General features: G+C 43.4%; 1 protein-coding gene across 5 annotated transcripts in view; it reads right to left on the bottom strand.

Annotated features, from left to right (window-relative positions):
- Positions 1-2,858: 2,858 nt before the first annotated feature.
- KLHL26 (kelch like family member 26) overlaps positions 2,859-14,531 on the bottom strand; it is a 47,979-nt gene continuing 36,306 nt past the window's right edge. For 2 of the 5 annotated variants that reach the window (XM_089535832.1, XM_089535833.1), the window contains exons 2-3: positions 13,830-14,012; positions 2,859-6,340 (exon numbers count right to left, since the gene is read on the bottom strand). In XM_089535832.1, the coding sequence (XP_089391958.1) occupies positions 4,759-6,340; positions 13,830-14,012 (1,765 nt within the window). In that variant the 3' untranslated portion in view covers positions 2,859-4,758. Of the gene's footprint in view, positions 6,341-10,196; positions 10,313-13,829; positions 14,013-14,531 lie in introns of those variants that run through there. The other 3 variants (XR_016282156.1, XM_089535835.1, XM_089535834.1) reach the window with 3 other exon arrangements.

The raw sequence follows: 14,531 nt of genomic DNA, 5'->3' as shown, positions 1-14,531 counted from the left end.
ACTCAGCAAAATCCTCAAGGTCTAGCAAATTCTTCACTTGCCTCAAAGACAATTTCATTGTCCAAAAGGTGGAAGAGGCAACAAGGGGGTCAGCTATTTTAGATCTGATCCTAACCAACAAGGATGACTTGGTTAATGGGGTGCAAATGGTGGGATCCTTAGTGGGAGTGATCATGTTCTCCTGGAGTTTGTTATACAGTGGAAAGAAGCCAGGCATAGTCAGACACGCATCCTAGACTTTAGGAGAGCGGATTTCAGTAAACTTAGGCGGGTTACAGACCGCCAAAAAATACGTAGTGACTATGTATTAGGGTTAGGAAGGTGCGGTGCTTCCTCACCCCCCTAACCCTAATACGTAATGACTACGTATTTTTTGGTGACGGCCGTTCCAGACGGCCGCCGCCATGTTTACGTCTTGGACACATAGCGTCCAGACATGTCGCGGCGCCTATGACGTCGTTAGTGCGCCAGCGGCAAAAAGCTCCATTTTGGAGCTTCTTTTTTGCTCCGTAACGGAGCCGTGCAGTTTGGCTGCAGCAGCTCCCTTACGGAGCAAACAGCGGCAGCGGCAGATTGCCGCAAAGCGGCGGTTTATAACCCGCCTTAGAGAAGTATTGAGGGTGATCCCGTGGTCAGAAATACTAAAAGAGAAGGGAGTTCAGGACGGATGGGAGTTTCTCAAAAGGGAGATACTGAAGGCACAATCTCAAACAGTTCCAGTGAGAAAGAAAAACGGGAGGTGTCTCAAGAAACCAGGATGGATGACCAAGGAACTTTCAACTGAGCTAAATTTTAAATGGAAGATGTATAAGAAATGGAAAAAGGGGGAAATCACCAAAGAGGAATTCAAGCAAATAGGTAGCATGTGTAGAGATAAGGTCAGAAAAGCTAAAGCACAGAATGAACTCAGGCTCGCTAGAGAGGTTAAGAACAACAAAAAGGGCTTTTTTGGATATGTCCATAGCAAAAGGAAGAAGAAGGAAATGGTAGGGCCACTGCGTGGAGAAGATGGCAAAATGCTAACAGAAGACAGAGAAAAGGCAGAATTACTCAACACTTTCTTTGCCTCAGTCTTCTCAGAAAAGGCAAAGGGTTCTCAACCTGAGGATAATGGAGCAGAGGACAGAATAGGGGAATTTCAGCACAAAATAAGTAAAGAGATAGTACAGGAATACCTGTTTAACCTAAATGAATTTAAGTCTCCAGGACCAGATGAACTACATCCAAGGGTATTAAAAGAACTGGCACATGTAATATCGGAGCCATTGGCAATAATCTTTGAGAACTCCTGGAGAACAGGAGAGATCCCAGCAGACTGGAGGAGGGCCAACGTTGTCCCCATCTTCAACAAGGGGGAAAAAGAGGATCCCAACAATTATCGTCCAGTTAGTCTGACATCAATACCAGGAAAGATTCTGGAGCAGATCATTAAACAAAGAGTCTGTGAACATCTAGAAGGCAATGCCACAATCACAAAAAGTCAACATGAGTTTCAGAGAAACAAATCATGCCAGACAAATCTGATCTCTTTCTTTGATAAAATTACCAGCTTGGTAGATGAAGGGAATGCTGTGGATATAGTATATCTTGATTTCAGTAAGGCCTTTGACAAGGTTTCCCATGACAATCTTGCAAACAAGCTTGTAAAGTGTGGGCTAGACAAGGCAACTGTTATGTGGATTTGTAATTGGTTGACCGGCCGAAGCCAAAGGGTGCTCAGCAATGGCTCCTTTTCATCCTGGAGAGAAGTGACCTGTGGGGTCCCAGAGGGCTCTGTCCTGGGCCCAGGGCTATTCAACATCTTTATCAATGACCTGGATGACAGAATTGGGAGCATACTTATCAAATTTGCACATGACACCAAATTAGAAGGATTAGCTAATACCCCAGAGGACAGGATCAAAATTCAAGATGACCTGAATAGACTAGAAAGCTGGGCCACAGCTAACAAAATGAACTTCAACAGGGAGAAATGAAAGGTACTGCACTTAGGGCGAAAAAATGAAATGCACAGATATAGGATTATGGGGGACACCTGGCTTAAGGAGACAACATGTGAAAGGGATCTAGGAGTCCAAGAAGACCACAAGTTGAACATGAGTCAACAGTGCGATGCGGCAGCTAACAAGGCCAATGTATAGTGTCTAGATCAAGGGAAGTAATAGTGCCACCATATTCTGCTCTGGTCAGGCCCCACCTGGAATATTGTGTCCAGTTCTAGGCGCCACAATTCAAAAAGGACATTGAGAAACTGGAGCCATGTGTCCAAAGGAGGGAGACTAAAATGGTGAAAGGTCTGGAAACCATGCCCTATGAGGAACGCCTTAGGGAGATGGGGATGTTTAGCCTGGAGAAAAGAAGGTTAAGAGGTGATATGATAGTTCTGTTTAAATATTTGAAAGGATGTCATATTGAGGATGGAGCAAGCTTGTTTTCTGCTGCTCCAGAGAACAGGACCCGGAACAATGGATGCAAGCTCCAGGAAAAGAGATTCCACCTCAACATTAGGAGGAATTTCCTGACAGTAAGGGCTGTTCGACAATGGAACACACTCCTTCCTCGGAGTGGAGTCTCCTTCCTTGGAGGTCTTCAAACAGAGGCTGGATGGCCATCTGTCGGGGATGTTTGATCTGGGTTTCCTGCATGGCAGGGGGTTGGACTGGATGGCCCTTGAGATCTCTTCCAACTCTATGATTCTATGAAACATGCCTATTCTGAGTATGCTTCATTTCATATTAATGCACCACAGCACTCCACATGCACACCACATGGCTTTCCTATGTGAAACAAGTGTGAAGTTGCGACACGAAGCTCGTAGAAATAATAAGGAATGCTGTCACGGCTAAATATGCTTGGAAACATCTGCTTTAATTTTACATTCGGGAAAAAGCACCAAAGTTTGTACTTGGCAACACAGAAAACAATCCTGACCAGTGAGACATGGAGACGCTTAAGCGTGAAATCCGTCCTGCTGCAGAACACTGCAATTCATTTTTTTATGTTTCTATTCCTTCCTTCAAGAGCTTGTGTGGCTGATTCAAAACCTGCAAAGAAAAGGACTGCGTGAGTTTCAAAGAAGTGCAGGATTTTGCAGCCAGCAGGGAAATGGAAGTAGTAGAATAACTTAGCGCCTGAACAGACAGGCCAAAATAAAGCTGCTTTGGGTCACTTTGGAGGTATGCTGTTTAAATGACACACGCATCTTAAGAGGCACCCTTAAGATTCTTAGGACTGGAGTGTGGCTTTGTCATGATATAAATACCTAAATAAATAAATAAATAAAATAAAAATGGCTTCCGGCCTCTTTGGACGCATGCATTATTTAAACAGCATGCCTCCAAAGTGACTCAGAGCAGCTTTATTTTGGCCTGTCTGTTCAGGCCCTTACTACAACTGAGGATGTGAAGTCACTCCAGCAAAAAAGCTTTACTGGCCCCACTGGCATCAAGGGGCCAGAGGTACTTTCAAGCAGAGCCCGACGGTAAGTCATTACACCTGACAAGGTTATTTGTAATGAGTGACTTCTGGAAATAACATTCCCACAATGAGAGCAAAATTTCCCCTGAAATAACATAAGGACTGGAAAAGCGGTTATTCTTCCCCTCTGGAATAAGTAACATTTATTTATTACCAATTAACTTAATGATACAAGGTGGACAGAGGAGAGAGGTCTGTTCTTTTTTGTACTGTAAAACAGGTTCCTGCACCTCTCTGATGAGAACCCCTTCTTCTGCTTCCAGTCTGACCTAAATCTACTGCACTTTAGTGATGCAACCAAGCACATCTTCTGGAGTGGCTGAGCTTAGACAATATGGGGTCCTTCTGGTGACAGCGTTTTTAATTACGTTCCACTGAAAGTTCATTTTGGCAATTAAGGAGCCGCTCTAGATATCAGTTTCGTTTAAAGGCCGCTGCCATTTAACCAATGGTTTGCCTTGGCTAATGAAATCCAAAAGCCAGAGTTAACTCCTGAGATGGGATGCTTTGGAAGCAGGGCTGGCGACTGGCTATACTTCTCTGCATGGCTAGGCTACCATTTCATGTCACCAAAATACCCTGGACTTTGTTCAGACTGGAAACAGCGGACGGGGTTCTGCTCTTCAGTGCTTTCAGTACAGATACTCATCAAAGCTCTGTCTACCTATTTTAAAGATGTAAAGAGTTTCGGAGACAAAACAAAGAAACAAAAACAGCTGTGCAGGATACTTGTGCTTTTTAAGAAAAACAAAAACAGATTTACATCTCCATGACTTCACATATGTTTTCATTTCCTTCAGTGTCTTTCTCCCCAACCGCACCCTCCTCCACGCTCTTATGATTATTGCTTTTGGAAAGCTCAGGGCCTTCTTAAGTTTCCTGGATAGTGTTTTAGTTTTCTTTAATTGTCCAGTCACAGTGAACTACATGTAATGATGCTTCAGGGTACAGTTAACTTAATTATAATTATTTAAAAAAAAACCACTGCAGAAGAAAGATGTTAACATCCGCAAGACAGGACACAGTTAGAGGAGAGAATCTGTGAGAAAGCACCACCCTGCCTTCTCATGCGCTCCTGTCCTCAAGCCAAGTCTTCTTTATAACATTTACAGATCCCAGGAGATGGAACACACACTTGGTGGAACACAAAGACAAGAAGGTAAGTGAAGAGGTTCACTGGCCTACCACTGACGTACAACTTTATTTTGCAAAACAAGGCAGACATGTATGTGCATCTCAATGGCATGCGCTATGTCAGAAGGCCAGGGGACTCGCCAGGGGTCACCTCCGGGCCATAGTCTGTGGGAGAATGACTGGCACACAAGCGATACCAGCAAATGATTCTGGGAAATGCAGGTCCCTCTCCCATTCATCTGTCTCAGTGTTATAGACCTGAACGATGCTAGTGACGTTGTTCAGGTGCCAGTTGTAACCTCCAACAATGTAGATCTTGTTCTCTAACAAGCAACAGCCAGCTTCAGACTGCCCGGCCCGCATGGGGCTCATTGTCGTCCACTGGTTGGTTTCAGGGACATAATACTCCACCGCCAAAACATCAAAGCAACGGTCAACGTGGTCCATGCGGCCTCCAAGGGCATATATTCTGTTATGCACAGTGACCATGGCGTGGAGGACCCGGGGTTCATTCATGGGGTTTTTGAACTCCCATTGGTCCACAGCAGGATCATAGCAATGTAATGCCTTTTTGTCTTCCACTGATATCCCATAGCCCCCTGAGATATACAGCTTGCCTCCCAGCGTGGCCCCTGCGTGGCCCCACGTCCTGCGTTTGAGAGAGCAAACATAGCTCCACTCATTGGTTTTGGGGCAATATGTTTCCACTGAGGCCAAGCTGCCAGAGCGGTTCCTTCCCCCTGTGGCATAGACCATGCCATGCAAAACGTTGAGCTGGAACTGGATCCGGCTCTCTTGCATGGCTTGGATCCGCAGCCACTGGTTCAAGTGTGGGTCATAGCGATAGCAGAAGTCCACCGCCCCCTCGCCACTACGGTACTGCAGGTGTTGACCCCCGACCACATAGACAAAGTTGTCCAACACTGCAACACATGTGTGGCTGCTCCCAACCTCCATTTCGGTCAGCTCTTTGAACTGGCGTGTGTTGCTATCTAGCAAGTAGTAGACTTTCCTGCTCACAGTTCTGTCATTGTCTGTGTACGGGGTGCCACCAAAAGTGATGAGAGAGAGGACGTCTGAGCGGATAGCGGTCCGGGGTGACTGCATTTCATGCTGCCGGAAAGGCAAGATCTGGTAGTTGAAGGCTTCCAAGAGGTACTGCCGGCACAGGACGTCTTCCACCATGATGTCCAAGGTTTGGACATTGTCTACCAGCTCAGAGGATTTCATAAGCGGGAAGCGAATGTGGCAGAGAACCTGGCTGGCGTTGCTACGGCGTACTGGGTCATACTGTAGCCAGCGTATGGCTGCCCGGAAGAGGTCAATTTCACTGCAGCTCTTGATCTTGTTGCTCTGAAGGAAAAACACAAGGCGCTCCAAGGGCAGGTGCAGGAAGTCCTCTTCCTCTGAAATCTGAAGGAAATGGTGGAAGGTGAAAGAGTCCACCGACTCCTTCAAGGAAGCCAGACTGAAGGTGGTAGCCATCTGACCTATGTTGAGGCAGGTCTCTACGCTCATAGCAGACTTCAGGAATTCCTCACACAGCTCCACCACCGGCACCATTTGCAAGAAGACAGCTGCCCCCAGCACATCCTGGATGCAGTCAAGGTCCAGGGTCACTTCGGCACTGTAGGCAAACTCTATGATGTGCTTCAGGCCCTTGGCAGAGACACCTTTCAGCTCAATCACATCTTGGCTGGCTTCTCTCATCCCACCAGTGAACATGGCCCTAAAATGAAAAGTCAAAGAACACAAGAGAAAATAGTTCAGATATATTGTTCTTGGCTTAAATACCCTAAAGGCACCAGATCCCATCTGATCTTGGAAGCTAAGCAGGTTCAGCCCTGGTTAGTACTTGGACGGGAAATTGCCAGGGAATATCAGGTGCTGTAGGCTATATTTCAGTGGAAGGAACTGCCAAAAACACCTCTGAGCACTCCTTGCCCCAAGAAAACCCTTTGCAATTCATTGGGTCACCATCAGTTGACAGGCAAATTGAAGGCACATAAACACCATTCCTAGATACCAGCAGTTTCCCATGCTTTGCCAGCTAATAAATAAGCTTCCAACCAACCAATTTGAATTTCTCCACACAACTGTCTCTTGTTCATTGGACTGAGAAAGTGAGACTCTATGTAGGGCAGTGGTTCTCAATTTTCCTAATGCCACGACCCTTTAATACAGTTCCTCATGTTGTGGTGAACCCCAATCATAACATTGTGGTGCCTCAGTTCCTAAGACCATTGGAAATATGGGTTTTCTGATGGTCTTAGGTGACCCCTGTAAAAAGGGTTGTTCGACCCCCAAAGGGGTCACAACCCACAGGTTGGGAACCACTGATCTAGGGGGATTTTTTGCTGTCTGAAATTGTGAGTAAGGATATTACCAGGATATTGGAAACACTATACACTTTTAATCAGTGCTTTCTGCCTTTTTAAATAGCTTTACAATGTTTTATCATTTTTAGCTGACATTTTGCCTGAATATTATGCTGTCAACTGCCTTGTGTGTTACTATAAAACGAAAAAATACTGAATTAAACAATGTTAACAAATACATTTGTCTACTTCAGAGAGTATTTAGACATTTATTAATTTTTAATCCACCATTCACAGTGAACTCTTTTGACAAGGTAGATTACAAGATTACCTAAAAACTGGATGTACATTTACAGTTCCAACACCCAATTCTTGCTCGAAGCAGGAGATGGTTCTTTAAATACAAAATAGTTGAAAAGCCTCAATCAATATGGAAATGAGGGTTGTACGACTCTTAACTTTTGTGCTCGGTTGTATATCTTTACACTTTAGGATCTTTTCTAGTTCTTTCATAGCTGCCCTTTCCATTCCTAGTCTTCTTCTGATCTCTTGACTGCAGTCCCCATTCTGATCAATGTACAGGAACTTTTTTACTATTTTGGTTTCCTAGGCTGGGTCTGTGTAGATCATTGCAGTCAGCCCTTGGTATCCACAGAATTTTTAATGCATGGATTCAAGCGTCCACAGCTTGAAAATATTTTAAAAATACACAAATACCAAAAGCAAACTTTGGCCCTATACAGACAGCCAAAACAAAGCTGCTTTGAGTCACTTTGGAGGTTTAGTGTTTCAATGATGCATTCGTCCTAAGAGTCTGAAAGCTGCACCAAAGCTGCACTCCAGTCCTTGGGACTGGAGCGTTGCTTTGGTGCGGCTTCTGGACTCTTAGGGCGCGTGTATCATTGAAACACCATACCTCCAAAGTGACTCGAAGCAGCTTTATTTTGGCTGTCTGTATCAGGCCTTTGTTTTTGCCATTTTATATGGACACAATCTTATTACGTCGCCGTATTGAAAGAGACTTGAGCATCCACAGATTTTGGTATCCACAGGGGTCCTGAAACCCAACCCCAATGGATAAGGGCCCACTGTATTTTCTTTTCTTTAATTCAGCAGTAAGCCTGCCTTTCCACTTTCTTCTTCGATCTTCCTTAGTATTTGTTCCAGGTCGATGTTTTCTGCTACAAGTATGGTGTGCTCTGCGTATCTTAGACTGTTGATATTCCTTCCCCCTATCTTTACTCCTCCTTTTTCCAGGTCTAAACTTGCTCTTCATATTATAGTCTAAGCCTGTTCTTTTCAACGTACAAGTCAAACAAATAGGGTGGCAGCCTTGCCTGACTCCTTTGCCGATCGGGAACCATTCTGTTTCTCTATATTCTGTTCACAGTAGCCTCTTGTCCTAAATACAGATTTCTTCATCAGGACTACGAGAGATGACAGCGCTCTCATAACTTTCCATGATCTATGCAGTCCCAAACTTAAAATAATAATTGTAAAAAGTGATAATATCCAATAGCACCCACTTTTAAAGTCATTTTTACTGGAAAATGTCATAATCACAAATAAAAGTAAACTATCAACATATCTCAAAAATACTAAAATCAACAAAACAAAGCTTTTGGGCATGAATATATGTTCAATAATATGCATAAAATTTAACATACATCATATATATCCGGTTCTATAAAAATAGGTCATCAGGAAAGACTCTTCGAATGCTATTCTGGTGGGAGTGGGTAGTCAAAGTCAAACATATCTTTCCAACATGAGAAGATGGAGGTCTCATTTGATGTGTATTACTGTGAACGCAGTCAATAAAAACAACCTAGTCCTCTGGAAATAATAGTGGGGGGTTTTGTGTTCATTACAAGATTGTATGGAATATGAGATAATATCCATCACCCAGAGGTCCCATACTCTTTTCCACCGCTGAGAATTTTGAGTTCTCCGGTTTTCCAGCACTGTCCTATTTCCATTCCGGCTGCTGTGATGAAAAATGAAATTAAGTTTCTGTGCTTCAAATGAGTGTCATCTCTGCTATAAATGGTTAGCAATAAAAGGCCTGGACAAATCTTAACAGTTTGATTCGTAATTGTAGGGATCTGGGTTAAGACCTCATCCCAAAAGTGTCTTATTTTAGGGCATTCCAACGACATGTGAAAATAGGTTCCTGGGACTGTCCAACCTCTCCAGCACTTTGGTGACATATTTTTCATCATTCTTGAGATCTGTATAGGAGCCATTTATGAGGAAACTCCTTCGTTTACTGTTGCAGCATGTGACTTATAGGGAGGAGTCCAAGTTTATCTACATTAGCCGACCAGGCTTTTGCATACAACCATAAAACAGACCAATGAAGTTTATCTACATTAGCTGACCAGGCTTTTGCATACAACCATAAAACAGACCAATGCTGTATTAAAAACACAGATGAATTGATAATAAAACATATAAAATAAGAGTCATATTATATCTTGTCACTGGACAAATTAGAAGTTTCTCTCTTTCTCGGGGCTAACTTGACATACTTTGCTGATAGGACATGTAGTAGGAGTAGGAGTAGTAGTAGTTGATGATGATGATGATATCATCATCATCATCATCATCATCATCATCATTTTTATTTGTTTCCCATTCTTTCCCCAAAACTGGGACTTAGAATGGCTTACAATGTAAAAGAAAATTGCATTAAACACATACAAAGTGATGCATTAAAATAGAATTAAATTATTGCAGTATTAAAACAGATGTATTAGCAGAATAAAATACAGTTTAAAAAGATACAAGTATTTAAAACAGCACAGTCTAAAACAATACAACACCCCAGCCCATCCTTTAAACCTTTCAGTTTTAAACGGTCTGCCAAATAGCCTGGACCTGAGCCATATAGGGCTTTATAGGCCACAGCCAGCACTTTGAATTGTGCCTGGAAACAAACTGGCAGCAGTGGAGCTGTTTCAACAGGGGCATTGTGTGCTCTGTTACCTTGCCCTAGTTAACAGCTCTTTGGACCAGCTGCAATTTTTGAACGCTCTTCAAAGGCAGCCCCAAGGAAAGCATGTTTCAGTAGTCCAACAGGAAGTAACTAAGGCATGTGCCACCATGGCCATATCCAGCATCTCAAGGAATAGGTGCAGTTGGCGCACAACATTTAGATGTGGGAAAATAATTCCTGGCCACTGCTCAAACCTAGGCCTCCAGGTTTAAACCTGAGTCCAGGAATAAATAATAATAAAATAATAATAATAAAAGCTTTATTTTTACCCTGTCTCTCTGTCAGAAGACAATCAAGGCGGCTTACAATTTAAAAAAATTCCCCAAGACCCATTAGGATTTCATCCGGATCCATCAGATTCCTGGGATAGACCATCCTAATCGGTCTCTTGCCCTTGCAGAGGTTCCTGCTAATAAAAATGCCATTTTAAAATATATTTTAAAGGGGATAGCTTCTATGATATGTACAATAAGAGGGTCAAAGTACTGGAAACTCAAATCTAAATACAAAATACATTCTTTCTACCATCATAATACCTTTTAACTCCCATTAGGTGCAAAGTACTTAGTCTGCACTTAGGTGGATCTTAAGGTTGTATGGGCAAGTAAAGACTAAATAAAGGGGACATTTCCAGGGTAAATGGTAAAATTCTTATATAATATAACAGTGGCAGTTTAGAGCAGCATTTTCCTGGAAATCAACTAAACACCTGATTTCCTGTCGGGTGCCTTTTGCAGTCAAATAGTTTATTGAGAATCCCAAATGAGATACAAGAGGACAAATTTCTGTAGATCATTTCTTCATATCCATTTCTTCATAAATTTAAATTGCTTGGTCTGCTCAGTTTCTCGTTCTGTTGCGCTTCATGGAATAAAAGGCGTTGAAATGCAGAAGTAATCGAGGAATAGCAGTCAATTGCCTCTTCAACACCAACAAGGGTGCAATCCTGGATTGCTGACTGGTGTTTTCAGGATAGCTTTTACCAGCAATCCCTATAGATTTAGTGGCTGGCGAAAAGCTGTAGCAAGATGTTTGCTCCCATCATACAGAGGCAGGGAAACAGACCTGTATATCATACATTTTTGACTGTAAATTGACCTCGTGTATAAATTGAGGGCAGGTTTGGGTGCAAAAATTATGCATTTTGATATGACCCGTGGATAAGTCGTGGGTAAAACTTAGCAGCATGTAACAAGGGATGTAAAGGATGAAGCAAAGGGAAATGATGCTAAAGATCTTTAAAAATGTTGACAGGCGTAACTGTGCTCACCCTAAAGGCTGGATGGATGAGATAGTAGAGGGGCTCGATGCTTCTTTTAGGTGCTCCGAAAAGAGGTTAAGCTCTCACCTTTCACCAAGGCATGGCTCCCTTTTTGATAAAAGTACAGTACTTACATTGACCCATGGATAAGTCAACACAATTTTTTGGGCTCAATTTTTTGACTGAAATTTCTAGACTTACTGTAAGTATATACAGTAAACTCAATTCTGTCTGAAACCCTGGAAAGCTACTGTCAGTTGAAACAGGCAATACAGATAGTAAGAGCCACTCTGGTGCCAGAGATTATAGACTGGGGAGACCCCACTTATCATCCCCAGTGACTCATGAACCTCACTGGAAGACCTTGGGGAAATCACACTCTTATTATCATCCTGACCTAACTCACAGGGTTGTTGTTGGGAGGATGAAGTGGGGGAGAGGATAACCACATACAGTGTCTTCAAGTCAGCAGAGGAAATGTGCGATAAAAATGTAACAGAAAAATTCATAAAGATAGCATCACCCCAATAAAAGGCAATGGACTGAATAGCAAAACTGTATGGGAGCAGACAACAATGGCCATTCTTTTGTCCCAGCTGTGCCCAGATCTAGGTCACTTTTACAGTGAGACATAAACTCCCTGTTTCCATTAACCAATCAAGCCACTGAACGGTACGGTTTGTCAAAGGCAAAACACATGGCAGCATTATGTTCTGTCTTTGTTTTTAAGCTGCTTCAACTTGGGAAAGGGAGAGAGACATGCTTCATATCAACAAAGAAGATCTGGAAGTCAGCAGAAGCCTGTTGAAATTATCCTGATTGCATAAAAGGGTCCCCTGTAGCTCTGAAATCCAGATTACAGAATCAGAGGCAAAGTGGTTTTTAAAGCCAAATCCTTTGCCCTTGATCTGAAATAAAACCAGAGCAATCTCAAACGTAAGTGTGGTGCGTTGATCTGATTTTCAGGATGGCCCTCCTCAACGTCCAAGTTATGAAAGAAACCTTCCGAAGCAATTAAAGCAGCAATAATGCAATAATACACAGGCCAGGATGAATAACCGGATTCAAACAGTGTCATTAGCACCTGGTAGAACATCATCTGCCTCCCCTCAAACGTCCACCTGTTTGGAAGAGCAACAAACCTCTAGGGCTTGGTGTTACTAGGGAAACAAACACAGGCTAAAAAACAATGTGTGTGCATGCATGTGCATGTGCGCACAGACAAATCAAATCTTGGAAGGCAGATGCAAGACAACACAGGCAGCTGCAAGAATGTGGAAAAATGGTCAAAGTGGTCAATGCCAGAGGTGGGTACACAAGGAGACATCTTCTCCCATTCGGGGCTATAATGAGCCCTTCTGCACCACCAGAACTTTCCATAACAGTGGCCTGGGCATAAATGTCAGCCCAGATTTATAAATTTATGAAGGATAATCCTTACAAGATGCCAACCCATAGTGCACGCAGCTTCTTCTTGGACTGTTTTCAAACCAGCCTTTGCAACCATTTTTTCCATATCCAGAAGTAACAAAAGAAAAATGACAGCCACAATTCTGTATCACCTACTTTTCTCAGTAAGCATTTTTGTTCTGTATCTCTCAGGTTTAGAAACCTGACCCCACAATGCCCACTTACTGGCAGCAGCCACAGTGAGCAACAGGAATCTGTTCACCTGTCATTGGTCAACGGCTTCCAAATCGACTGGTGAACAGGCCTCTGTCGCTCACAGTGGCTAAAGCTTGGTAAGTGGGAATTGGGGGGTCAGGCTGAGAGACCCTACTTTGCAATGTAACTAAGATGGTGCGACAATCACAAACAGGATCCCTGTCACAATTCTCCTTCTCTCATACCAAAGATCGCTTGAAGGGGAGAGATGGAGACATCAATCCGTTGCTTTCTGATAGACAGGGGAACAGACACCTGTTGCTTGCAGTGGCTGCTGCCCACTAAGTGGAGACTGAGTGACTTTCATGGTTATGTATTCTCTAAATTAAGAAATATGTAGGAATCATGAATACCAACCAGTCATGAACACAATCTAATTTCTATATTGGTAACTGCCTTACTGAATTCTGGTCATATGTTTTATTTAACCCAGAGAAGAGATACAGTGGCAGAGCTTTTGCCAATGAGCAAAAGTAAAATCCTGGTCCTCATGGTTTTGAGCAAAGAGTTGTTTTAAATAGGAACGCAGGGAGCCACTTGATAACATCAGAGCTATTGTTTTTTGTGGGTTTTTTGGGTTATGGGGCCATGTTCTAGAAGAGTTTCTTCCTGACATTTTGCAAGTATCTGTGGTTGGCATCTTCAGAGAATGCTTGCCTGGAAAGAAAGTCTTCTCGAACATGGCCCCATAACCCCAAAAACCCACAAAAAACTATGGATGCCGGCCATGAAAGCCTTCGACTTCACATCAGAGCTATCGCCCATCCAGCTGACAGAGCCTCTCCAAGGGTTCCAACAAGCATCTTTTCCACTCTGACCAAACCATGAACCTTCTGTATAGAAAGTTTATGCCGTGCCACTAAATTCAGGCTCTTCTAAGTTAGGACAATTTCCCACACTTTGCCTACTGCTGACAGGGGAAGGTTCTGACAAGAAGGAAGGGATCGGCCTCTGACAGGTCACTCAGGCCTCTCACCTGAAGTAGTCGCTGCACGCGGCCAAAACAACTTTATGGACCTGAAACGCCTCGTTGTTGATGGTGAGGATGACGTCGAGCAACTGTGCCTGAGCCCGGAGAGAGGCCAGGCCGTGCAGGAGAGTGGTGCTGTGGCTTGGAGCAGAAAAAGTGCATTTCAAGGTGCTGTTCTTGTCTGCCATGCTATAAAGGAGAGGAGGGAGGGAGGGAGAGATTAGAGGTTTTTAACTGGTCAGCTCAAATTCCTGCCTGGGTCACCTTAACATAAGAAGAAACCAAGGTCCCATCTAGTTTGGCTTTCTGCTTCCATCGGCTGACCAGAGGATCCACAAGCCAGCCCAAACGCACCACCATTTCTCCCTCTTGTGCCCCAAAGTACCTCTCAAAGGTGACCAGTCATGATTACTATACTACCTGCAACATATTACCATTCTGAGTGCATGCACACATACCCCATATGCCATCATTCTAAAAGGTCGACATGGTTTTCTCAAAAACAAGTCATGCCAAACTAATCTAATCTTTCCTTTTTATATATAGAGTCACAAACTTGGTGGATGAAGGGAATGCTGTGGATGTAGTGTGTTGTGATTGCAGTTAACAAGGTCTCCCATGATATCTTTGCAAAAAAGGCAGTAAAATGTGGGCTAGGCAATACGGTTGTTGGGTGGATTTGTAATTGGTTGACCGACCCAGCCGACC

This window comes from Sceloporus occidentalis, unplaced genomic scaffold (assembly GCF_023333645.1).
Source record: "Sceloporus occidentalis isolate IW3139 unplaced genomic scaffold, rSceOcc1.0.p SCAF_8, whole genome shotgun sequence".
Classification (NCBI taxonomy): Eukaryota; Metazoa; Chordata; class Lepidosauria; order Squamata; family Phrynosomatidae; genus Sceloporus; species Sceloporus occidentalis.
The sequence above is the reverse complement of the archived record's forward strand: the minus strand, read 5'-3'. Positions and strand labels throughout refer to the sequence as shown.